The 24,779-nt window shown below is 39.9% G+C and overlaps 2 protein-coding genes across 6 annotated transcripts in view; one reads left to right on the top strand and one right to left on the bottom strand.

Annotated features, from left to right (window-relative positions):
* dnah9l (dynein, axonemal, heavy polypeptide 9 like) overlaps nt 1–18,155 on the top strand; it is a 66,114-nt gene extending 47,959 nt beyond the window's left edge. Inside the window, exons 69-84 of one of the 2 annotated variants that reach the window (XM_037536382.1) lie at nt 219–359; nt 469–639; nt 5,999–6,121; nt 6,803–6,996; nt 8,250–8,398; nt 9,252–9,379; nt 10,888–11,115; nt 11,209–11,400; nt 12,238–12,357; nt 12,761–13,003; nt 13,501–13,683; nt 14,853–14,968; nt 15,428–15,540; nt 15,634–15,774; nt 15,926–16,174; nt 17,856–18,155. In XM_037536382.1, the coding sequence (XP_037392279.1) occupies nt 219–359; nt 469–639; nt 5,999–6,121; nt 6,803–6,996; nt 8,250–8,398; nt 9,252–9,379; nt 10,888–11,115; nt 11,209–11,400; nt 12,238–12,357; nt 12,761–13,003; nt 13,501–13,683; nt 14,853–14,968; nt 15,428–15,540; nt 15,634–15,774; nt 15,926–16,173 (2,490 nt within the window). In that variant the 3' untranslated portion in view covers nt 16,174; nt 17,856–18,155. Of the gene's footprint in view, nt 1–218; nt 360–468; nt 640–5,998; nt 6,122–6,802; nt 6,997–8,249; nt 8,399–9,251; nt 9,380–10,887; nt 11,116–11,208; nt 11,401–12,237; nt 12,358–12,760; nt 13,004–13,500; nt 13,684–14,852; nt 14,969–15,427; nt 15,541–15,633; nt 15,775–15,925; nt 16,306–17,855 lie in introns of those variants that run through there. The other variant, XM_037536381.1, reaches the window with a different exon arrangement.
* Nucleotides 18,156–18,875: 720 nt separating this feature from the next.
* Nucleotides 18,876–24,779, bottom strand: part of kcnh7 (potassium channel, voltage gated eag related subfamily H, member 7) — a 60,532-nt gene continuing 54,628 nt past the window's right edge. For all 4 annotated transcript variants that reach the window (XM_017703698.2, XM_017703700.2, XM_017703701.2 and 1 more), the window contains 4 exons: nt 24,020–24,271; nt 22,309–22,453; nt 22,006–22,156; nt 18,876–21,881 (listed from right to left, as the gene is read on the bottom strand). In XM_017703698.2, coding sequence (XP_017559187.1) covers nt 21,597–21,881; nt 22,006–22,156; nt 22,309–22,453; nt 24,020–24,271 — 833 coding nt within the window. In that variant the 3' untranslated portion in view covers nt 18,876–21,596. The remainder of the gene's footprint in view (nt 21,882–22,005; nt 22,157–22,308; nt 22,454–24,019; nt 24,272–24,779) is intronic.

The raw sequence follows: 24,779 nt of genomic DNA, 5'->3' as shown, positions 1-24,779 counted from the left end.
TCCTGCTACTGCAAAATTGTTGAAAATACTAATGTTGGAAGGCGATCATCGGTTGGCTTTAGTTGGCACTATTTCATCCTAGGCTAGTTGGTGTATCTGGGCCATTAGTTCCCCCAAATGTAATTTTTGCACCTGCTTGTTGGGTTCATGTCTTGGTATCGTGTTGATGTTGTGTTTGAAGGTTGTGTGTTGTAATTGAGTATGCGTGCATTGTGCAGGTGTTGGAGGCGAAGGTCAATGAGTTGAAGATAAATGAAGCTCGTGAGCACTACAGGCCCGTGGCAGTACGAGCTTCCCTCCTCTACTTCATCATCAACGACCTCAACAAGATCAACCCCATGTACCATTTCTCCCTCAAGGTGTGATACACTGTGCATGTGTATATGTCCTAATAATATTGTATAATAATGAGCCTTAGTTGCCTTATCCTCTTAGGTACCATAAAGGTATGGGTCTTTTTCTCAACAGGCGTTTAATGTGGTATTCCGTAAAGCAGTGCAGAACGCAGAGTTGTGTGTCGATGTTAAGACACGTGTGAACACACTCATTGACTGCATCACCTTTTCCACCTTCAACTACATCAACAGAGGCTTATTTGAGAGAGACAAGCTCACCTTCACAGCTCAGCTCGCATTTCAGGTAACACATATACACAACCTCTCATCAACTTAATCTCAGCTCTCCTTCACAGCACAGTTCTCTTTTAGGTCACGCACACAAAAAAAAAAAAAACACAAACCCAGACCGATGAAACATTCAAGGTTATTCTTGGCTTTCTTTTAACTCTTCCCTCTACCTCCATTAAAAGCATATATTCTCAGATCATGTGGCACACTTGTAAAAGTTCTGCCTTGTTGTTCAAAAATTACCCCTGCCAGTGGGATTTAGGACACATAGTGCCTTATAGTGCCTTAAGATTGCTTAGGATCGTGCTCAACGTAAATTCTCCATCCACTTTATTAGTGTAATGATGAGGGAGACAAAAAGGCAGGATGCAAGTGCAAGGTTTTATTGAAATCCATGACAAAAAAAAAAGACTCCACAAAGGTAGTGAAACAAAGAAAGGACACTATTGAACAAAATACTTAGAAAGAAAAACTAAAGGGCATGAAAGAAACTAAAATGTAACTGGGGAACTACAAAACAAGGCCAAAGATACCAAAACACCAAATAAACTAGAGACAAAACAACCAGGGGTATAAATACATAGAAAACAATCTAGAAACATCTGGGGCTAATGGGAATTGCGCTGAGGCAACAGACTAGAGACCGGTGAGACAGATAACTATGAGGCAGGACATGGAAGGGCACAGGAGCAAAAACAAAAGCACATGAGTAAACACATGATGGAAGGTAAACAAGACAGGAGAAACAGACAAGGGCAAGGCAAGACAGGATGTTACAAATAGAAACTCTCTCTTGTACTTTCACTCACTGACAACTCAATGCGGTCCACTTGCCTTTTAGTTTCACTATATACATATATCAGGCATAACATTATGACCACCTCCTTGTTTTACCCTGTTCTTCGGTGGTCAGGACCCCCCATGGACCCTCACAAAGCAGGTACTATTTGGTAGTGATGGGCCGATCCAGTGTTTTTTACCGATACCGATATTTAAGTGCCAATACCGATACCGATACAAATACCGATATAAGGGCTCTTTAGTTTATTATCATTGGTACTATGTTTAAGGTTACATAATGAGGCTGAAATAGACACAAATGTCGAAATCCGACATTTTCCACCACAGAGAGTGGTTGGTCGTCGAGTATGATAAAGTTGAGCAACTTCTCTGGGATACCTTTAGCCTTTGGGCTCTCTGCTGGGAGTTTAGCACGTTTCTGAAGTGCCTCAGTGAGAGTCTGCTGCGTTGTGGCGTCCTCCTGTCTGCTTGCTAGCACAAACTCCTCGTATTCTGCGATGTAAAACCTCTGCAGGTGTTTGAGTAAATTTGTTGTGTTATAAGATGCTGGAGTAGTTCCACCCCTTGGGACATCCACCTTACAAATACTACATGTAGCCTTTTTGCTTTTCGGCGTTTCCAAAGAGAAAAATCTCCACACAGCTGCAGACTGAAGCTGCTGGGGGTTCAAGGTAAACTGTGGAACTGGAATCCGGATCACTGGTGCGTTTCGTGTTAACGTTACGGCGCGTTTATTGTCCAGCTCAAGCTGCGGACTGGAAAATGGATCGGTAAGTGGATCGGCCGCATTCGCCCGATATCCGATACGTTAAATTACGTCAGTATCGGCCCCGATACCGATATTGTATCGGATCGGTCCCATCTCTACTATTTGGGTGGTGGATCATTCTCAGCACTGCAGTAACACTGATGTGGTGGTGTGGTGGTCTATTCTCATTCACCCTATACCCCATTCAGTTTCTGACGACAGGACTGCTGTTGATCAATTATTATTTGCTTGGTGGATCATTCTCAGCACAACAGTGACACTGACATTGTATTGTGTGAGATGCTGGTATGAATATTTCAGGCAGAGCAAGATTTTGCTGGAATATTTACACACACATGCTAGATTGAGTGCGATCTGTCACCCAAACAGACAAAGGCATCAAAATAATTTAAATATTAGAAGCTTGCCTCAAAAAGATAAAATGGATCAGCTGAAAGTTCTGATAGCACAGCGTAAGGCAGATATATTAATCCAAACAGAGATCTGGCTTAGGCACCCTGTAAGTCATGCAGATGAAGCTCTAAATAATTTCACTCTATATAGAATTGACAGAGAATCAAGAGGAGGCGGAGTAGCTATTTTTATAAGAGAAAATATTCAAGCTAAATTACTAAATGCAGTTTTGAAAGAAAAATGTTTTGAGTTCCTTGCTTTGAAGGTGTCCCTAGAGAAAATGCCTCATTTATATTAATCAGAATTTACAGGCCTCCTTCTGCTTCACCTTCAATGGACAAAATAGCTGATTTTCTATCGCAGCATATTGATTTATAAATGCTGGTCCTAGGGGATTTTAATCTTAACTGGTTGTCAAATGCATCCAATCATTTAAAAGAAATATGTGGCAGTCTTACCCTTGTAGTTAATCACTGAATCAACTCACCCAAACCTAAAGGTCCCCATCAGGTCTGCCCTGATTGTTTTAATTTAGTTCAATAGAATGGACAAAATTACCGCCTGAGGAGTTTCTTGATCTTGGTTTCGGTGACTATTGCCTGATCGGATGCATTAGAAACAGTTCCAGGATAAAAACAGGCTCTCAGATGGTGGTTAGAAAAAAAAGTTAATGAGCAAGCCTTTCTTTTTTTTTATCAAATCATTCCTAGCAGTGGTAAACATGCCTCCCACAAAAAGCTAAGAATAAGAGATAGATCAAGCCCCTGGGTTACTAGTGAAATTTCCTCATTGCTTAAAGCAAGAAATAAAGCTTGAACTGATGCTGTACACACAGGGGAGAGAACTGGCTTACATTCAGGAAACAATAATAAATAAAGGAAATAAATGTAACTCTGCAAATCAGATGATTATTTCAGCTTGATCACCAAGTCTTTCAACATGTAACATTTCCAGATAGCAGTAAATTCCTCTATTATTCTGACCAAAATTCTAGTTGATTTTAGTTACATTTTTCTGCATCCAGTCAAATATTTGAAAATACCAACTTAAAGCTGCCTTTGAATCAGTCTGACATCACTTATACTGTTACCTAGAGCAATGGTCTCTTTACACTCCAGACTTTCTCTCTATACATAGTGGCTAAAAACTGTTGTTGGTCCGGACTAAGTCTTGCAACCCTGATTATTTTTGAACATATTGAATACATTTTCAATTTTCATACTTGCAGAATTCCCACTATCTGGAAAACAGCTCAGGTTATTCTTCTGCATTAAAGGAAGTGAGGCAGCAGATCTAATTAGTCTTAATTAATTAGCCAATTAGCCAGTTTCAAAACTATCATAAAGATAACGTTTTTGAACCTTTAGTGAATAGCCAACTCAACCCTATACCGGTCCGTCATAGTGAAGAGAGAGCTGAGCCAGAAGGCGAAGCTGTCAATTTACCGGTCAATCTATGTTCCAACTCTCACTGATGGTCACAAGCTTTGGGTAGTGACCGAAAGAACAAGATCGCGGATACAAGCGGCCGAAATGAGCTTTTTCCGCAGGGTTGCTGGGCTCTCCCTTAGAGATAGGGTGAGAAGATAGGCGATTCGGGAGAGGCTCGGATTAGAGCCGCTGCTCCTCCACATTCAGAGAAGCCAGTTGAGGTGGTTCGGGCATCTGGCAAGGATGGCCTCTGGACGCCTCTCTAGGGAGGTGTTCCAGACATGTCCAATGGGGAGGAGATCCCGGGGAAGACCCAGGACACGTTGTAGGGATTATATCTCTCGACTGTCTTGGGAACGCGTCGGTATCCCTCCGGAAGAGCTGGAGGAGGTGGTGGGGGAGAGGGAGGCCTGGGCCTCTTTACTTAGGCTGCTGCCCCCGCGACCCGGACCCGGATAATCGGTTGAGGATGGATGGATGGATGGACAATCACTTCCATGGCCACAGGTGTATAAAACCAAGCACCTAGGCTTGCAGACTGCTTCTACAAACATTAGTGAAAGAATGGGTCGCTCTCAGGAGTTCACTGAGTTCAGCGTGGTACCGTGATGGGGATGCCACCTGTGCAACAATTCGTTGTGAAATTTCTTTGCTACTAAATATTCCACTGAACTGTCATTAGTATTATAACAAAGTGGAAGCGATTGGGAACAACAGCAACTCAGCCACGAAGTGATAGGCAGCGTAAAATGACATTGAGATCAGGGGATGCTGAGGTGCATAGTGTGTAGAGGTTGCCAACTTTCTGCAAAGTCAATCAGTACAGACCTCCTAACTTCATGTGGACTTCAGGTTAGCTCAAGAACAGCATAGAGAGCTTCATGGAATGGGTTTCTATGGTTGAGCAGCTGCATCCAAGGCTTACACCAGGCACAGTGCAAAGCGTTGAATGCAGTGGTGTAAAGCACTCCACTAGAGCAGTGGAGACATGTTCTCTGGAGTGGCTAATCACACGTCTTCTTCTGGCAATCCGATGGATATATATATATATATATATATATATATATTCAGTATGATTCAGTATAGAATCATGCCATGTGCTTTCAATGCCCATATATATATATATATATATATATATATATATATATATATATATATATATATATATATATATGTGTGTGTGTGTGTGTGTGTGTGTATGTGTGTATGTGTATATATATATATATATATATATATGGTTCTATACTGATAAATCTGTTGAAGCAGCCGCAATAGAAAAACTGCAGTACTTATTAAACACCTTACAGACTGTTCTGCTGCTCTGTATATGCTCAATATAGATTAAAATGCCAAGAAAATTGTTTATGCTGTTTTTCAGATCTTCAAATATTGGTTTTAATACTGTGAATATTATTACCCTGACAGGATCCAGCATTGAGTGAGTCACATACTATAAATACCTTGCCATTTGGCTGGATGATAAACTCACATTTAAACCTTATATCAATAAACTAGCCAGTATGTGTAGGCAGACACTTAGATTCCTTTATCAGAATAAGTCTTGTCTGCCTGTATATGCCAGAAAAAGAGTAATGGAGGCAACCTCACTATCAGTCCTAGACCACGATGATGTAGTTAACATAAGTTTGCCAATACCCTCAAACCACTTAATTACACTTAATTACAACCTTACAACAATTAAATATTAAACTAACATTAACAATAAAAATTGCTGCCTCTACTGCTATATTCCTGTGTAGCTGTGCAATGTTGCTCACACTGGCAACTTGCAACTCTGTGCTTTGTGACTAGAAAAGTATACAGCACAATGTTCATAGTGAAAAAATAGAAGGAACAATTAATGAAAAGAACAGTTAATTCTGTTTATCAATTTTATGGCCATTAGCAATAATGTTAAGAAATTGATAAGTGGTCCCAGCCCTAAGAGATTTAAATATGTGTGTGTGTGTGTGTTTCAGCTGTTACTGATGAGTAAGGAGATTGGTGTTCGTGAGCTGGATTTCCTCTTACGCTTCAATATTGACCACAGTTACATCAGCCCTGTTGACTTCCTCTCCAACTCCGCATGGAGTGCCATTAAAGTATTATGCACACTCACTCACAAACACACACATAAAATAGGTGCACACAAAAATACTGCCTTACATAACCATTTTAGCTCAGAATATCCCTCACAGGTAAAGGGAGTATCAGCAGTTTGTGAGCTTGGGCCAATCTTTAGCACTAACACAAATCTTGCTACTACTCGATACAGCACTGCACAAATATAGATCCATATGAGTCAGTCGTAATTACTCTTTGAATGTAGTATTTTGTATATTTTTAAATATACTATTTAAAATTTTTAAACATATTGTGGACAACTGTGAATCATGTAATCATTAAGTAAAATTGCAACTTTTGCAATTAAAAAAAATTGCGTTCTTTCAAACTACATTTTATATCAGCACTGGCTAATATAGCTTATGTCATGTACACACTAATACACTCTCTCTCTCTCTCTCTCTCTCTCTCTCTCTCTCTCTTACACACACACACACACACACACACACACACACACACACACACAAATTGGCACATGTGCAACTTCACATCTAAAACTTTATGTGGTTATTTTGTTCTTGGACTTCATTGTTATTTATAATATAGACCTACAGTTTTATATTCTTTTGTGTTCTGTAATGTTTAATTCATTCAAATTAATAATATTAACATGAATACTTTTCTTTACACTTTACATTTCTGTGTGGCATGTCCTTCAGACAATGAGTTTTACAGATGAGTTTCGGGGTCTGGAACGGGACATTGAGGGCTCTCCTAAGCGCTGGAAGAAGGTGGTCGAGTCAGAGTGTCCAGAGAAAGAGAAGCTTCCCCAGGAATGGAAAAGCAAGAGCTCACTGCAGAAACTTATCCTAATGAGGGCTCTCCGGCCTGACCGCATGACCTACGCTGTCAGGTACGTGTGGCCCCTTTTTCCCTTGGCATTAACATCCAGTCACCATGATCCAGTTAGTGTGATCAGAACATCATCCATTCAAAATGCAGCGTGTTTACTTCTACCCCATTTAACTTCTGATCAGCTCTCCTCTCACTGCACAGTGTTTGAATATTTAAATCGGGCTGGAATGCCACCAATCCAGAAAAGGCATAGCCTTTAGAATTGTGTTTACTTCATTGAGGTGCAGAGATTTCAGGTCAACTGAAATTGCAATAAAAGTGGCAGTCGCGATGGTGGCAGAAGCAAAATCCAGGGCAAGAGAGGAGTTTGGTGAGGTCATATAAAAAGACTTTAGTTCAACCTCAAGGAGGTTCTGGACAACTGTCCTGCTACCCAGGAACGGTCAGGGTGGCTGTGCCCAAGCTGTATTCGGCAAGGGTGGAGAAACTCTGACTTCAAATGAGGATATTGTCAGTCGGTGGAAAGAGCACTTTGAGGAACTCCTTAATCCAGGAGATGTGCCTTCCTCATGGGAGTCAGGGCCAGAGGCTTCTGGTGCGTCAAGTTCCATTTCCCTGGTGGAGGTCACTGAGGTAGTTGGTAAGCTCCTCAGTGACAAGGCACTGGGGGTGGATGAGATTCGTCCAGAGATGCTTAAGGCTCTGGATATTGTCGTGGCTAACACGCCTCTGCAATATTGCATGGACCTCGAGAACAGTACCCTTGGACTGGCAAACCAGGGTGGTGGTCCCTATTTTTAAAAAGGGGGTCCAGAGGGTGTGTGCCAACTATCGGGGTATCACACTGCTCATTCTCCCTGGGAATATAGTTGAACCTCAGATTGAGGAGGAAAGGAATCTCTGTACTCCTGGAGTGAGAGCTGTGTTCCATATACTTGGCATTAAGTCAGACTCTTTCAGTGTTAGCGATGGGCTCCGGCAGGGTTGTGCCCTGTCTCCACTCCTGTTTGTGATATTCATGGACAGAGTGTCAGGGTGTCGCCGGGGTCAGGAGGGCATTATGTGTGGAGACCGGAGGGTGGCGTCTCTGCTATTTGCAGAAGATGTTGTTTTTTTGGCTGAATCACATGGATGCCTCCAGCGCTCGCTGGAGCAGTCTGAAGCTGAATGTAAAGCGGTTGGTGTGCGGGTCAGCACCTCCAAGTCTGAGTCCATGGTCTTAGCCTGGAAAAGGATGGCATACAGGTATTAGTATTCTGACTTTATAAGTGAGTAAAGTGTGTGTGTGTGTGTGTGTGTGTGTGTTTGTAGGAACTTTGTGGAGGAGAAGCTGGGAGTAAAGTATACAGAAGGGAGGAAGATGGAGTTTGCACGGTCATTTAAAGAGAGCGGTCCCGCCTCTCCTGTTTTCTTCATTCTTTCTCCTGGAGTTGACCCACTCAAAGATGTGGAGTCACTTGGTAAAGCTCTCTGTACTTTTGATAGTCTACTATACATGTTCACTCTGCCTTTTACTGACATTCAACTGAAATCATTTCACTTTCACTTTTCCTAAACCTTTCCTAGGCCTAAACCTCACTGTAAAGCCTCACCTTAACTTCAGCCTAGCTCTAATGCTATGCATATCTGAGTTTTACCAAGATGTTTGTTAAAAAGGAATTTGTATAACTATAGGGCACCATCAAGTGAAGTGCGACCCCTTTTTCTCATCCTATTTTTGTGCGATTTATTGGCAGTAGTGTTATTTGCTTGGTTTTGCCCATTAAAGTTTTTTTTTTTTTTTTTTTTTTTTTTTTGGACAGGGCAGTGCGGTACCATATATATGCACAACATAATTATGCACGTCAGTGGGTTTCTCTGGACATTGACTTTTGATGACACAATGTGCAGTGCAACATTAGTGTTAATATTACACAAACAATAGTGGAGCTCATTTATTGTTTACTGAAGCTTATTTTGACAATTTTTTTGGCTGTTTTTTAAATATACATTTTTATTTTAAATAGAGTTTGTCTGACTTGAGTGATGATACATGCCAATTTTGTGACAATTGTGTTTGACCAGTCAGTACTCTGCAATATTTCTAGCTCTACCTATGCATTCTAGCTTGGCACACTTCATATTCTAGAAAGAATGGAACCAAATTCAGGCCAGATACTCAGGTGTGCTTTACTTGGCAGAGGAAATTACAGCAAAACATGTGGCCATGGGTTTGTAACCGTGGTCTTGTATCATGCCACGCTGCCTGATGGAAAACTGATGAGAGTCTGCCATTTGTGTTCTCATACTGTGTGTGTTTGTGTGTGTGAGAAGGTAAGAAACTAGGCTTCACTATAGACCTGGGGAAACTGCATAATGTGTCTCTTGGCCAAGGCCAGGAGGCTGTTGCAGAACTGGCCATGGAGAAAGCTTCCAAAGAGGGTCACTGGGTCATATTACAGGTGAGTGTTTGTGTCATGTTTATATTCCATTTACTGTGTGTGTCTGACTTAGGGCTGTCAAATGATTGAAAGAATTAATCACAATCAGATTAGTTTGTGTAGTTTGATCTTAGATTTGTGTAGATTTGATTTTATTTGATCTTAAAGTAAAATTTTTTTCCTATAAAAAAAGCAGTGTGAAAAATACACTATATTGCCAAAGGTATTCGCTCATCTGCCCTCACATGCATATGAAATTGAGTGAGATCCCATTCTTAATCCATAGGGTTTAATGTGATTAACCCTTTGCAGCTATAACAGCTTCAACTCTTCTGGGAAGGCTTTCCACAAGGGTTAGGAGTGTGTTTATGGGAATTTTTGGCCATTCCTCCAGAAGTGCATTTGTAAGGTCAGACACTGATGTTGGGCGAGAAGGCCTGGCTCGCAGTCTCTGGTCTAATTCATCAAAGGTGTTCCATTGGGTCAAGACTTTGTGCAGGCCAGTCAAGTTCTTCCACACCAAACGTATTCATCCATGTCTTTGTGGACCTTGGTTTGTGCAGTGGTGTGCAATCATGTTGGAACAGGGAGGGGCCGTCCCCGAATTGTTCCCACAAAATTGGGAGCTTGAAATTCTCCAAAATCTCTTGGTATGCTGAAATGTGAAGAGTTCCTTTCACTGGAACTAAGGGGCTGAGCCCAACTCATAAAAAATAACCCCCAACCCCTTAATCACCCCTCCACCAAACTTTACAATTGGCACAATGCAGTCAGACAATTACCATTCTCCTGGCAACTGCCAAAACCCAGAGTCAACCATGGATTGCTAGATGGAGAAGCGTGATTCGTCACTCCAGAGAACTCCAGTCTCCACTGCTCTAGAGCCCAGTGGCAGCATGCTTTACACTGCTGCATTCAACACTTTGCATTGCACTTGGTGATTTAAGGCTTGGATGCAGCTGATCAGCCTTGGAAACCCATTCCATGAGGCTCTCCACGCTGTTCTTGAGCTAACCTGAAGGCCACATGAAGTTTGGAACTTACACATTGTAATAATACGAATGACAGTTGACTGGAATATTTAGACTTGTTGCACAGGTGGTGTCATATCACAGTACCATATTTGAATTCATTGAGCTCCTGAGAGTGACCCATTCTTCCACAAATGTTTATAGAAGCAGTCTGCAGGCCTAGGTGCTTGATTTTATACACCTGTGGCCATGGAAGTGATTGGAACACCTGAATTAAATGATTTGGATGGTTGAGTGAATACTTTTGGCAATATAGTGTACTTCAAGGAAAATTGCAGTAATGACATTAAAATTGTATTGTAGTAACACATTATTGCTCATACGGAAAAGAAATGCATATGAATTGTATCTATCAGACGTGTGAAAAATCTTTTTTTGCTTACTGTAGACATGCCAATATGTATGTTTTGCCTATACGTATGTGTGGGTAACATGGTAACTTTGACACCACTACTCTGAATCTGTGAATAATGTGTGTGTGGTTTGTGCCTCTCCTAGAACATCCACCTGGTTGCAAATTGGCTGGGTAGCCTGGAGAAGCTTCTGGAACGCTGCTGTGAGAACAGTCACCATGACTACCGAGTGTTTATGAGCGCAGAGCCTTCGCCCACCCCTCAGGAGCACATCATCCCACAAGGCATTCTGGAAAACTCTATCAAAATCACCAACGAACCACCTACAGGCATGCTTGCTAACCTTCATGCAGCACTAGACAACTTTGACCAAGTGAGTGATGGTCCTGGTCCTCGTTTGATAATGTGTGTGTGAGTGTTTGTTCATGACAAGGATGTATGTGTGTTTGTGTGTGTGTGTTTGTAGGACATCCTGGACCAGTGCTCTCGGGAGCAGGAGTTTAAGACAATCCTGTTCTCACTGTGTTATTTCCACGCATGTGTGGCTGAGAGGAGGAAGTTTGGCCCACAGGGTTGGAACCGGAAATACCCCTTTAACACAGGAGACCTCACTATCTCTGTTAATGTGCTCTACAACTACTTAGAGGCAAACTCACAGGTGTGTGTGTGTGTGTGTGTGTGTGTGTGTGTGTGTGTGTGTGTGTGTGTGGACAGTACCATTCAAAAGTTTAGACAAACACTAGCGTTCATAAGTTGCTGTAATAATCACTTGCCATATTAACAATCAAACAAAATGGATTTAGATATTTCAAGCTATTAATAATACTACTAAAACATGTTTTTGAAGGTTTTTTTTCAAGATTTCAGTAATTCTGTGAACAAGAATTTATTAAATGATAATATACTATAATTATCTATTTCCATTCATTTTTGTCAAGTTACTTGCCTTAAGATTTCATCTCCACTTCTGAAATATGATGAACTCTAAATATACGTTTTATTATAAACTAATGCTAATGCTATACTGCTTTCTCAGTCATTTAGAAATATTCTATAGCTTAGTTAATTCTAAACACATACAAGATGTTTTAATATGCATTTACAGCTTCATAGTGTCCTAATAAATATTTGAAGCCAGTGAAGACAATCATATTAGAATCACTGTCTGCAACCAAATTAGTTATTATTGAAACTTCATTATTTATATTATTTTTCCACATTTTGTGGTTGAATAATCATGAAGAAATAAAAACTGCTAAAACATGAAAATGTGCAGTGATCCAAAAGTGTCAATAGTAATCTTATATTTTACTTTCTGCCAAGTAGACAATCTTTGCCTTAATTTGTTGGAGGGGCATTCTGATTTTTGTTTTGGAAGTACATTTATATTAACTTTACTGTATATGACCTTACCTGTTTGTTTGCCTGTGTGTGTGCATGCTTACATGTGTGTGCACATGTTTTGCATGTAAGTAAAGTATGTGTTTTTTGCTAGGTGCCCTGGGAAGATCTGCGTTATCTTTTTGGTGAGATCATGTATGGAGGACATATCACTGATGACTGGGACAGGAGACTATGCAGGACTTACCTGGAGGAGTACATGCAGCCTAATCAGGTGCACATACCTGTACTTGTTCTTCTAGCACATGCAGTGCTCCCCCCTGTGTGTGGTGATATCATAAACATGTTGCAAAGTTATATTACTTTTTTCTCACTCTTCAAAAGACTATATGTACCATACAGTCTTGTTTTGTTTAAACAAAATATAAACGTTTTTGCCATGGTTTTATATTTTTTTAAATCAAGCTAGTTGCAGACTCAAGCCACTCACTATATAATGTAAATTAATTATAAATGTAATTCATTACATAGCTATTTAGTATAATGTGTAATCAAATTACATTGACAATGACAATAACAAGCTTCTAAGACTTAACATCCTCCCATCGTACACATACAGACACCTTCTGGTTGTGTACTGATTTGCGTTTTTCCCATTTCCACCATTTTTCTGCTAGTTTGATAGGAAGCTGGCTTTGGCGCCGGGCTTTGTTGTACCCTCCAACCTGGACTATCAGGGTTACCACAGCTACATAGATGAGATGCTTCCTCACGAGAGCCCAGTGCATTATGGTCTTCATCCAAATGCTGAAATTGAGTTTCTGACGGTTACCTCCGACAACCTGTTTCACACGCTGCTGGAGCTGCAGACCAGAGACTCATCCATGGGGGAGGGAGTGCCTCAGAGCACCGAGGAAAAGGTCTGCTGGAAAGATGGCATGGCTGAGTGTTATCAAGCACTGGCTTGCCTGTGTGTCAATCACTGACATCACTATGTGACTCAAGTACCCTGATACTGACTTGGAATTTGAGTAACACCCAGCTTCCAGTGCTTTGTGACTGGTCACCTGAAACCTGACCAGATTAGTCAGTGGTTTTGCAGCTATACAGACCCTGCTTCTCTATTTAATCAATTTCTTCTGCACGTTGTCATAGAAACTTTTGTAGCTGTCATTGTAGGTATAGAAACAGTACTATCTGAGGTGATCCACATGTGTAATGATTATAATAATTGTTGTGGTGGTAGCACTGGGTGGAGCATTATTAGTAGCTCAGACATTAGCAGTATTTCTGCTTCCATGAGCAGTATTAGGATGGGCATCAGTTTAACATATAAGCAAATGTTTGATGGATGTTAGTGCTGGACATGTGGTGGGACTAGTTGTTTTAACAACTTTTTGTTATCTGTTGATTTCAGGTGAAGACGGTCTTGGATGATATTCTGGAGAAACTACCAGAAGAGTACAATATGTCAGACATCACATCCAAAACTGCGGAGCGGACACCATACATTCTGGTGTGCTTCCAGGAGTGTGAGCGCATGAACATGCTCATCAATGAAATACGACGCTCGTTGAAGGAGCTGGATCTGGGATTAAAGGTGTGTTTGGTTTTGTTTCAGTGAGGGTGTGTAAAAGACTGAATGCAAATTTTTGGGTTTGTGCTTGAATTTCATCTACGCGTATAGTAGAGTGTTTATACTAGTCATGAGCATAGAAACGACAATCTGAAAAGTTTAGATTCTTTTGGAATTCTTGTGTTGGAAGCAAAGGCTTTGAAACCATATGTTTCATATATGTTTTCTGCCCCAACACACAGAATTCAACTCACTTCAGTCAGAATTATTTTTATCTCTGCAGTTTCTTCTTCTCTTTGGCCGTAAGGTTTAGCTTTTTATGCCAAATTCCTAAAAACAGTTGAATGGCATGAATATATAATGCTGTGTGAAAGTCTTAGGCACCCACCCAAGACACATTTTCAAAATCTATTTATTTGTGTAGTATGTATTTATTTGCTGAGAAAAGTGTTAATATTTGAATAAACAAAATGTATAGAATATTAATTAATAGTGATTATATATATATATAAAATAAGTAGTGATTTTCAAACCTCTCCTCCAGGAAGCCCAGTATTATATGTAGTTAAAAAGCAACTCCTGGTTTGATTTGACCAATCAGTGCTTCATTAATGTGCTCATGATGTAATTGATGATATTAACAAATCTCTGTGGCAGCTGTGAAGGTGTCAAGGAAAAATATGACCCAAGAAATTCTTGTTGCTTTTTATTGTTTTTATGTTTATTTGAATTATGAATATGACTTTATTCTAATGTATATTGTGATAAACTCACTGCTGAGGTCAATTGTTTAAAAATTTGGTTAGATGCCTAAAACCTTTGCATAGTACTGTATAGGCTAAGCTTAGTAAAGTAGATTTTTTATGCCTCCTTGAATCCATTCAACAAATTTATGGCATGTTCTATTCAAAGAACAGAGGCAAGTATTTAATGTCTGTTAGTGAAATTCACTAGATTGTCATTCCTTATCTCCACTTATCTCCAAAATAGGATTTTATGAACTTCTAATGGAAGAAAAAACACACATGTATCACTGCTGTCAGAACAAAACCTTGTAACTCCATTTTTGATATTTTTGGGTTTTTGACATAATTTGAAAATTGTGTTGAAATTTACATTGTGTGTAAATTTCATGATAAATAGACCAAAAATATATTTTTACATGCGTGTGTACCTGTTTCTATGTTTGGTAGGGGGAGCTGGCTATATCTTCAGAGATGGAACAGATACAGACAGCTTTGTTCTTTGATAATGTTCCTGACACCTGGACTAAATTGGCTTACCCTTCTACCTACAACCTGGCACAGTGGTATCTAACACACACACACACACACACACACACACACACACACACACACACACACACACACACACACATATACTTGTGTGCAAAAGTTTCAACACCCCTGGTCAAATGACATGTTTTGTAGATTTTCTAAGTGATCATTCCTTCCACAGGGAACATACCTAAATTTGACCCTTTTCTGCCATTTTTAGTGTACAGGCTGCATTATTTTTCCTCAATATATTATATTCAGAGAATAAACATTTATTGCACATTAGAATGCGCATAAGTGCATTACAAAACATGTAATTTGACCAAGGTGCCCAAACTTTTGCTTATGACATCCATACCACCATATAAAACTACTTCCTGCTTCCTATAGACAGTGCGCATGAACTGTATTTACATGATCATGCCTTCACTAATAATAACACTGGTATTGCCTTTAGTTTGTGTTTGTACTAATGCTTGTTCTCTGTGTAGGTATAATGATGTATTGCTCCGCTGCAGAGAGCTGGACAGCTGGACTCAGGATCTCTCTCTGCCTAGTGTAGTCTGGCTATCAGGACTGTTCAACCCTCAGTCTTTCCTCACAGGTAACTCACATACATACAAAGCATTTGCCCACTTCTTCTCCAGCAGTTGCCTGCAGTCTCCTTTTCACACAAACACACTTATGTTTGTTGCAGCTGTGATGCAGAGCTTGGCACGTAAGAATGAGTGGCCACTAGATAAAATGACTCTGACGGTGGATGTGACAAAGAAGTTTAAGGAAGAGTTTAACCAGCCAGCCAGAGAGGGAGCTTATGTCTACGGTCTCTATATGGAAGGTCTGGAAAACTCACAGCACAGATATACCAACCTAAGCCTCAGTCTTTGCTTTCAAATTTGCTTTAAATTCTGATTAAACAGAATGAGCGTCTTTTTCACTTTGAAACCTTTGAGCTTAGTGAAATAAAATGTATTTCCATCTGATTCCAGGTGCACGCTGGGATATCCAGAATGGAACAATCATGGAGGCACGGCTGAAGGAGTTAACTCCCAGTATGCCTGTCATTGCGGTGCGGGCAGTTCCCAATGACCGTCAAGAGACACGTAACATCTATGAATGTCCTGTCTACAAGACTAAACTCAGAGCAAACACACATGTCTGGACATTCAATCTTAAAACCAGAGAGAGACCAGCCAAATGGGTGCTCGCAGGGGTGGCACTGCTGCTCAGTGTGTGAGGTGAGAAGAGACAGATTGTGGGTGTATATGTTGTTTATGAAGCAACAAACTAGCAGTGGTGGACAAAGTACAAAAATCATGTACTTGAGTTAAAGTAGAGATATTACCCCAGTTAAAGTTCCTCCCTTTAGACCGCCACTTGAGTAAAAGTACTAAAGTATTTACTTTCATATGTACTTAAGTTCTGAAAGTAAAAGTACTAAAAGATTTATTATGGCTCTAATGTCCTGTTGTAATTTTTGTAACAAGACTCTTGTTTCATTAACTAATTTTAGTTGAAAATACTCCAGTGTCTCTCTTGGTAAACCAATATTTTAATATAATGTAGATAATTAGTATGATGTTTAAGATTTATTTGCAACTTAGTTACAAGTTTAAGTTTATTAAAAACTGGCTTTAAACTCAGGATCACAAATGAGTTCTCCTTTACTGTATTGCATCTGTAGGTCTCTGTTCATAAACTTCCAAAAACAAATTTACTATAAAATGAAAGTGTTTGTATAAATTCTGTAAAAAGACACGTCAGTCACAACTGTATATGTGTATATATTTCTATATTGTGCTCTATTTACACAAAGTTAGGTTAGTTCCATCATTTATGTTGAATAGTCTCTCCCAAAATGTTACACTGCTGCACTGGTACTCTTACACTGGGTCTGTATGACCAACAGGTCAAAACAAGCTCAAAACCCTGATTGGTGTTCTTCTTGCACTCTTATTATGTTATGTTTTTATACACACATAAGGCAAAAGGAATGACAGATTTCGCAAAATGTAGTGGAGTAAAAAATAAGATATTAGACTCTGAAATGTAGTGGAGTGAAAGTAAAAAAAAAAACTGCAAAGCTTGGTTTGTACTTGTTTACAGGCTTAAGGACATGAGCCATCAAAATGTCAGTTATGAAAACTTCCGGTTCTGAAATCTGATTGAACGAACCACTTTAATAACCATTGAAAAATAGCTGATTTAACCACACACCAACTGAATACTAAAATACTAAAAAGTATTCCTTACCTGGACAGCAGTACTTCTACACAGAAAAAAGTAAATGGCCCAAAGCCATATTAAACATTTGCTACAAAAGAACTTGGTTTTGTTTACATCAAGGGGCTGACAAATATATGTTATGATTACATGACCAAAAGCCAAAGAAATGACCTTCAGAAAGTTCTATATATTTCAGAGTTCTAAATTTCCAATACTACACAAGTTAAAATGAAAATAATAATAATAAAATTTAACATAAATACCATAACTGGGGCAAACTCACTCTCAAAAACCGTTGCTGCCCACATCTTTCTATAGATTTGTATATACACTACTCAACAATAAGTATTGGGCTTTTGGGTGAAATTTATGGAAAACGTAAAAAGTTCACACTACAGTGATATATTGTGAAAGTAGGGCAGTGGTGATTTCCTCATCTCAAACAATTTATTGAAACAAAAGCCAACAGTGGTGGGTATACCCCAGGTCTCAATAACCTGTCGTGCCCTTGCGCATCAATTACAGCTTGACAACAACGTCTCATGCTGTTCACAAGTCGACTCATTGTCTGCTGAGGCATGGCATCCCACTCTTCTTGAAGGGTAGCCTTCAGGTCATTGAGGTTCTGGGCTACAGAGTTATGAGCCTCTACACGGCAACTCTGCTGATCCCATGTTTTTTTATGGGATTTAGGTCTGGAGAAAGTGCAGGCCACTCCATTTGAGGTACCCCAGTCTCCAGCTGCCGTTCCCTGATGATGCAACCTCGATGAGCTGGAGCATTGTCGTCCATGAAGATGAAATTAGACCTGTGTTGTTCATGCTGAGGCACAATGACTGGATTAATGATGTTATTCAGTAGTATGGGCTGGTCACTGTACCATTCACAAAGTGTAGGGCAGTTCTGTATTGACTAGACACACCTGCCCACACTGTAACAACACCACCCTGCCGTTAAGCTCGTTAGAGAACAGCAAGTACTGCAAAAAGTGCAAAAAGTACTGAAACACTGAACAGCTGGACATGTGCATTCAAAAGTTTAGAGAAGGTCACATTAAGTTCACCTTAAAGGTTAGAGTGCATTTTAGGTTCATTCTGAAATTTCACCTGAAAGCCAAATATCCCAGACCTTTTGAGTAGTGTATGTGTGATTTCTTCACACTTTCTCTCCAAGAACACTGCAGATGTGTTTTCGATGTAGTTCATCTTTGTCACTGTCCTCTCAAAAAGTGGTCCCGAACATCAGTTTTTAACTGTGAGCTTTTGTAGTGGAACCAGTTGCCTCAGACAACCAATTCAAAAACATTCCTCATCCTAAATCATAAACATGTTGAAAAGGAGCTGTTTCTGTATTAGCAATTAATTAAAATTGACATATTTTTAAGTAATAGTATTACACAAACAATTTTATTTGTCAGGTAATGGTTAATTGATTAACAATTTTACATCCCTATAGCAAAGTATAAATAGAGACAGAGATGTTATCACAGTAGTTACTAAATTACTGTATTTTGGTTATAATTTGGACATCACCACATAGCACATTTGCTTAGGCATTCTGTTTATTCATTTACATAACTGCATGATTTTGTCAACTCTGTCAGTATTCACAATATACAGCATAATATATAATACATAGCAATATATATCCAAGAGAAGGAAGCATTCTAATCTGGTGTAGTGTGCTGCATTGTACAAAATACAGTGGCAAACATTTAAAAAATGCATTAAAAACAATTTTATTTGTGAACAGCACTAGATTTAAAAAGTGACACTGTACAGAAAGTTTTGCAGTGCATGTGCAAAAGGTTGCAAATTGTATAGTATCGCACTCTTGTGTCACATTCAACTGGCACTAAGGTCAGTTCTGAGACCATATGTATCAAACCTCTCAGAGTCAGGATCTAGGGTCAGTTTTTGCCTTGTGTTATCCAAGTGAACATGCTTACCTGAACAGGACAGAGCTGATCATAGATTAACAGTTACACCCTGAGATGCTTAATTCATATGGGATCAGGCCTCAGAAACAACATACAGCATCTTTTCCAGTGTTAGCTTATTAAAACATGGAGATGAACCGTGTTGAACTCAATCAAATTGCTGTTTCAGCAGAATATATTTAGCAACACCTGCAACAGAAATTGCCCTTAAAAAGGCAAATGATGGAAACTAACAATACGTGTCAGTGCAGGGGTAAGCTTTTAGCCTGTCATCTATACATCACTGTCGAGAAAACATCCTATTTCCATTACTGATGGTTTTAACATTTCAGAATTTGAATTCTCCATTACCTTTTTGATCTAGGTATTCTACAGCCTTTACAGAACCTAAAAATGCTTGAACGTCTTTTGTAATGATTAGTTGGAAAGTCTAAATGTTTCCTCTCTTGTAAATTTGTATAGGATATAGGAGATTTTCTGGCAACAACAATATCCTAAACTACCTCGCATCTTAATATTCAATCTTCTCATTTTTCAGACTTTCTGTAGTACGTGGCCCCTTTAAGAATGTTTAAACATGCATATGGGATTACACTGAAGACCCCCGGAAGACCATTTTCAGTGTGGTGCCTTTGCCTCAGGATTACACTATGATATACAACTAAAGGGACTAACTTTGGTTAAACATGCAACTCAGCTGTACTTATTTGTATTACACATATTGTAATACAGTTATGTGGCATGTTAGCCTATGAATAAAGGATATGTGAGACATGTTAGTGTATATAACATAGTATATAATCATAGACTAATGATGGCTGTTACAGTGAGGGCATTCTTGATTCAAACACAGGTTCTACAGTGACATCTGAAAAGTCTCATTTTGGAATCAAGTGGTATCAGTCTGGTTCTGTTCAGTGCTCCACTAATGGTGTTATCATTAGATATCCATTAAATTTGAGTCAGTTAAATTATAGAACCATGTTTGGAATATTGCCTTAACACCCTAAAGGAAAGAACGGATTCCAGCTGGTTATAGTCTAGGTCCAGGTCATACAGTCGTCCTGAATCCTAATACGTGTTTTTACCGTTCCTAAGTTACCTAATTATCTAAGGTCATCTTAATATATTTCTATAGTAAAATGGACATAATGCAGCTACAGTTATATGACAGAACTATAGTATACAGCCTGTGTGCTGACAGAAAGAAAAGAAATTCACTCTAGGAGGTAAAGGGGAACACACACAGATAACTGGTAATAGACTAAGATAATAAAATATTCATATCTGCTGTTAATTAGCAGTAGTATAGGTGCTGTGGTAGATCTTCCTCTTCAGTAAGTGTGATGTAACGTACCATAGCAGGTTTACTTATATTAAAAGACAATAAATAAATAAATAATACAAAATAAAAATAACTGAGTGAGTATAACTGGGTTCCTGATAAACACACACAAGTCAACATGCACTATGAAAATCCTACCAAGTCAATACTGAGGCACAATATTGCAATACTGGCGAACAGATGGTTGGCTACAACAGGTTAATGTGGTGGTTAAGCATAAACAGCCCATGAACATTAATAACGATAATGGGGAAGGAGAAACGAGATATTTTGAGATGATGCCATAGTCCTTTTGTAGGTTTCAGTTCAAGTAAAGCCTGCTCCTGAATACCAGGAGAATAGTATAGAAATGTTTTTCATTAAAAGTGATATTTTGAGGGGGGAAAAAAAATCATGCCCAAGTCATGTGATCAGCAGCACAAGAGTCTTTTTATAAACATGCAACAAAAACAGCACATTCTTCCCAGCATGCATCTCTCCTGTTGCTACGGTTGCATGTCCAGCGCGCCTGCTTTCTGGCCGTGTTCCTTGAGTGATATTTACATAGTACAGAAGCTTGTGTGGTCATACTGGAGAAATACATTCTGTATTCTTTTTACATCTGTGCGCTGAAGTGGGAAAGTCAAAAAGGTTTGGAAGATAATACATCATACTTTGCATACAGTATTTCAGTTTTTCTTTTTCCCCTCTCGCTCTTTATCTCCCTTGTACCCTGAGTCTAGCTTGAGCTGGTTTCCAGTGTTCAGTCAGAGAAAAGAATGATTCTGGAATAGCTTTCTGCTTTCCATGTTTATAATGCATTATAACATGTTAAACATATATGACCTTCTTGTTAAACTGGTCATACATTTTTTATTTCATTTTCTTTCTTTTGTTTTATCCAAGTATGTATCCAATGTTAATTGTTGCAAATTCCCACTTGTCTAAAGCTTACCCCCAAGGAATCTAGCAGTATGTGCTTCTTAGGAGCGTCATAGGACAGCTGTGGGCTCCGAGAGCAGGAGGGCCAGTTGTATGATCTTGGACTTGAATTATCAGGATTCAAACTCAGGCTTTCTTATGTGCCTCCCAGGAGCTCACATACATATCCATCTTAATTACATTAATATTTATGTAATAATGCATCATAATCATGGCCATTGACCTAATGCTACTTCCCTGGAAGTCCAGGATCAGAGCAGGGCCTGTGGAGCCCTAGTGGTCCGCCGTTGCTAGGAGATGAGTCAGGGAGGGAAGCCTGTCTGACTGACAGCTGGAGAGCCCTCCTATGTGGCGAATCAGACTGTTCCTTTTCCCTCTGCTTTAGTTCGATCTCCACCTCCCACTCTGAGTCCCTCACCAGTGGGGTCATCCTGCTTTCATCAGAGGTTGTCTCCATGGTAGCAGTGAGTGCGGAGTCTTTGGATTTGTCATCAGGCATTTCTATATCAGGACTCTGTAAACGGTAATGGACGTATGCTTAGCCACAAGCATGGAATAAAAATTCTTCAGAAGAGAAACAGTGTTAAGAAGGTAATTCAGTCTAAAAGGGTCTAAAGTCATGTCCCAAAAGGTTTTACCTGTGTCTGTATAACAGGCTGCACTCTGATGGCTGGTTTGTGGTATTCCGGGCTGGAGGCTACTGTACTGTACGCTGGGGGTCCCAGTGCACTCTGCCTTTGCAGCAGCTGCAGAATAGCTTGGATGTCAGACGTCATCTGAGCCTCCAGTCTACATACACACAAAGAAAAACATGCTTACACAACTAAGATAATTTGAGTGTCTGAACACCAGGGGGCAACACTCACAAGCAGATTAGCAAAACCTCCCATCAATCTCTTTCGTGCTCTCTCTCGCTCTCTCTCTCTCTCGCTCTCTCTCACCTGTTCAGGTGTTCCTGCAGCAAGTCTAGTCGTTGCTCCATTTCCCCAAACGTGATGTCACTTTCGCAGTCGGCTCCGCCCTCTTTGTCCTGAGATTGTGCTGAGTCATCAGCGTTCCCACAAGGCCATTCTTCAGCACACACATCTGGGGACACACACAGGCCCAGCGCTATTAATTACAGCCATAGAAACAGAAAATAAGCAGAACACTCGTATTATATTTAAACACAGAGTAACACAAACAGAGGGCCAGATGTATGTACGAGTGCTGGCACAGCACAGTATGCACCTATAATTCATCTGATTTTAATGTTTGATTTACTAAGACTGCAGCTTATCACACAAACTACATGTAACCCTGTCCACTAAAAGCTCGCTTGTAAGGTACACAGTGAAATAACAGAGCCATCAACCAGCTTGAGATAAAACAGAACATCACATTCAGTGAAAAAGAATACTAATAAATGTATGACTTTCCATCCCTCCCACAAAAACTTTGTACAGGGGTGTTATTTTTATTTTTTCTAGCAAGGAAAATAGAGCTTGTGAAGCACAGACTATGCAGCATGCTGCAGCCACATCCTAGGACGTTTCATGCCACGCATCATATGCATCTGAGAGTTTAAACAGTGTTATTCTGATGGTAAATATTCTTTCAGCATGTGTTTGAGGCTTGTGCTGCCGTCTCATCGCCGTGTCTACTGGCATTGTTAAGTCTCTCAACTACGTCTTTTGAGACACTAACTCTGTCTGGTTTAACAAAAATAGACACACAACTGTCTGCCACAAATAAATCAAACAGAATATGTAATCATTTGCATGTCTAATATCTCCATACACCTTTCATGCAATTCTCCCATGTTTTGTGCAGCTTTTCTTCAAACGCATTCTCATGCCAGTTTAATACACAACACTCTGACATACTGCAATTTGTGCTTAAAACTGGTTCAAAATGCCTAGTACATTGGGCCCAGACTGTCCTGTACAGTTTCACACAAGCATGCGTTGATATTCATACAGCAATTTCACTCAGAATCATCAAAAACAGTTTTCCCCAACAGCTGCAGAATCTTTTGGCAAGGTGCATAAATGTGCTGATGTGTATACCCATATCTCCATTTTTGTTTTTCAGTTTTTGGTTATAATTTAAAAATGCCTGTTGTCCTTTACATTGTGTGTACATTTCATCAAGAATGGACCAAAAGAAACGGCCCAAAATGACTTGGAAAAAAGTATGGTAACTTGCAGCTTGTATTTTATTTTTCCTGTAAAGCTATCATTTTGGAGATACAGAGTTTTCTTCCGACAAGAGCGATATACATGCAAGTGTGTGTATACTGGAGCCACTATGGTACATTATTACTTACAGTCTAATAGTTTAACTGTAAAACATGCATTACAGCAGGCATTGAGAGAGAGTGAGTGAGAGGAACAGAGAGAGAGCTTCCTGCAGCGAGTATAATGGTGTGCAATGCTCTGCAGCTGTTCAGATAGACAGCCCTGAGTGATAATAACAGTGTTCAGTGCTTAAGGAGCTCCACACTGAGACACAAACTCATGTTTAAGAGCAGGAGACGCATTTAACACCTCTAGCGAAACCTTCATAAAGCCATAACTATAATGATCACTTACAAACCAATAATCACTGCATCATTCTTAGTCCTGTTGACTTTTTCATGTTTGTGTTTGATTTATGAATGTGTGGCAATACCACTGTAAAACGCTGTGTTCCCAGCACAGTCCATAGTGTGCGAGTCAGTGAGGGTGCTGAGGTTCAGAGGGAGGGAGTGGCCCAGCACCCCTAAGCCCAGCTTTCTCTTCTCTTCTTTTTCATCCTCCTCTTTCTCGTCTCTCCTCTTCTCCTCTTCCTCTTCCTCCCCCTCTTCCTCTTCATGCTGGAGGGGGTGCGCATCTATATCTCTCCCACTTTCTTTCTCTGCCTCTCTCTGACGGCTTGGGGTGCCTGAAGGAAGAGACAGAATGTACTTGGCTATGGTGACAAATGCAGACATGTATATGTCTAAATGTCATTCTGCTTGTCACTGTCCATCTGATCATAGTCCAGAGAAAAAGTCAGGGAGGGAGTTAGCGAGAGAGAGGGAGGGATAATGAAACTTTGTAGGAGAGCTAATGTTACATACAGAAGAGGAGATGAATTGGCAGGGATTAACTAACTCAGGGACAGGTCATACAGGGACAGACAGAGGAGAGCTCCCTCTATAGGTTGATAAAGCATCCTGCACCCTTATATTCCTATCAGTTACGACAGACTAACAGCAAGCAGCTGATACCAACTGCCACCATAGCAACTGGCTGAAACCAAGAAAGAAGACATGAAAGGAGAGGGGCGGGGAAATAAAGGAGAATGTAGGGAGGAAAAAAGGAAAAATTAAATGGGAAGTCTTTGAGTGCTTGGATTGATTTTCTCTTCATGTGAAATATGGAAATGAAGGGAGGATGAAGATTGGATG

This window comes from Pygocentrus nattereri, chromosome 30 (assembly GCF_015220715.1).
Source record: "Pygocentrus nattereri isolate fPygNat1 chromosome 30, fPygNat1.pri, whole genome shotgun sequence".
NCBI classification, from domain to species: Eukaryota; Metazoa; Chordata; class Actinopteri; order Characiformes; family Serrasalmidae; genus Pygocentrus; species Pygocentrus nattereri.
This window is presented reverse-complemented; position numbering and strand designations above follow the sequence as displayed.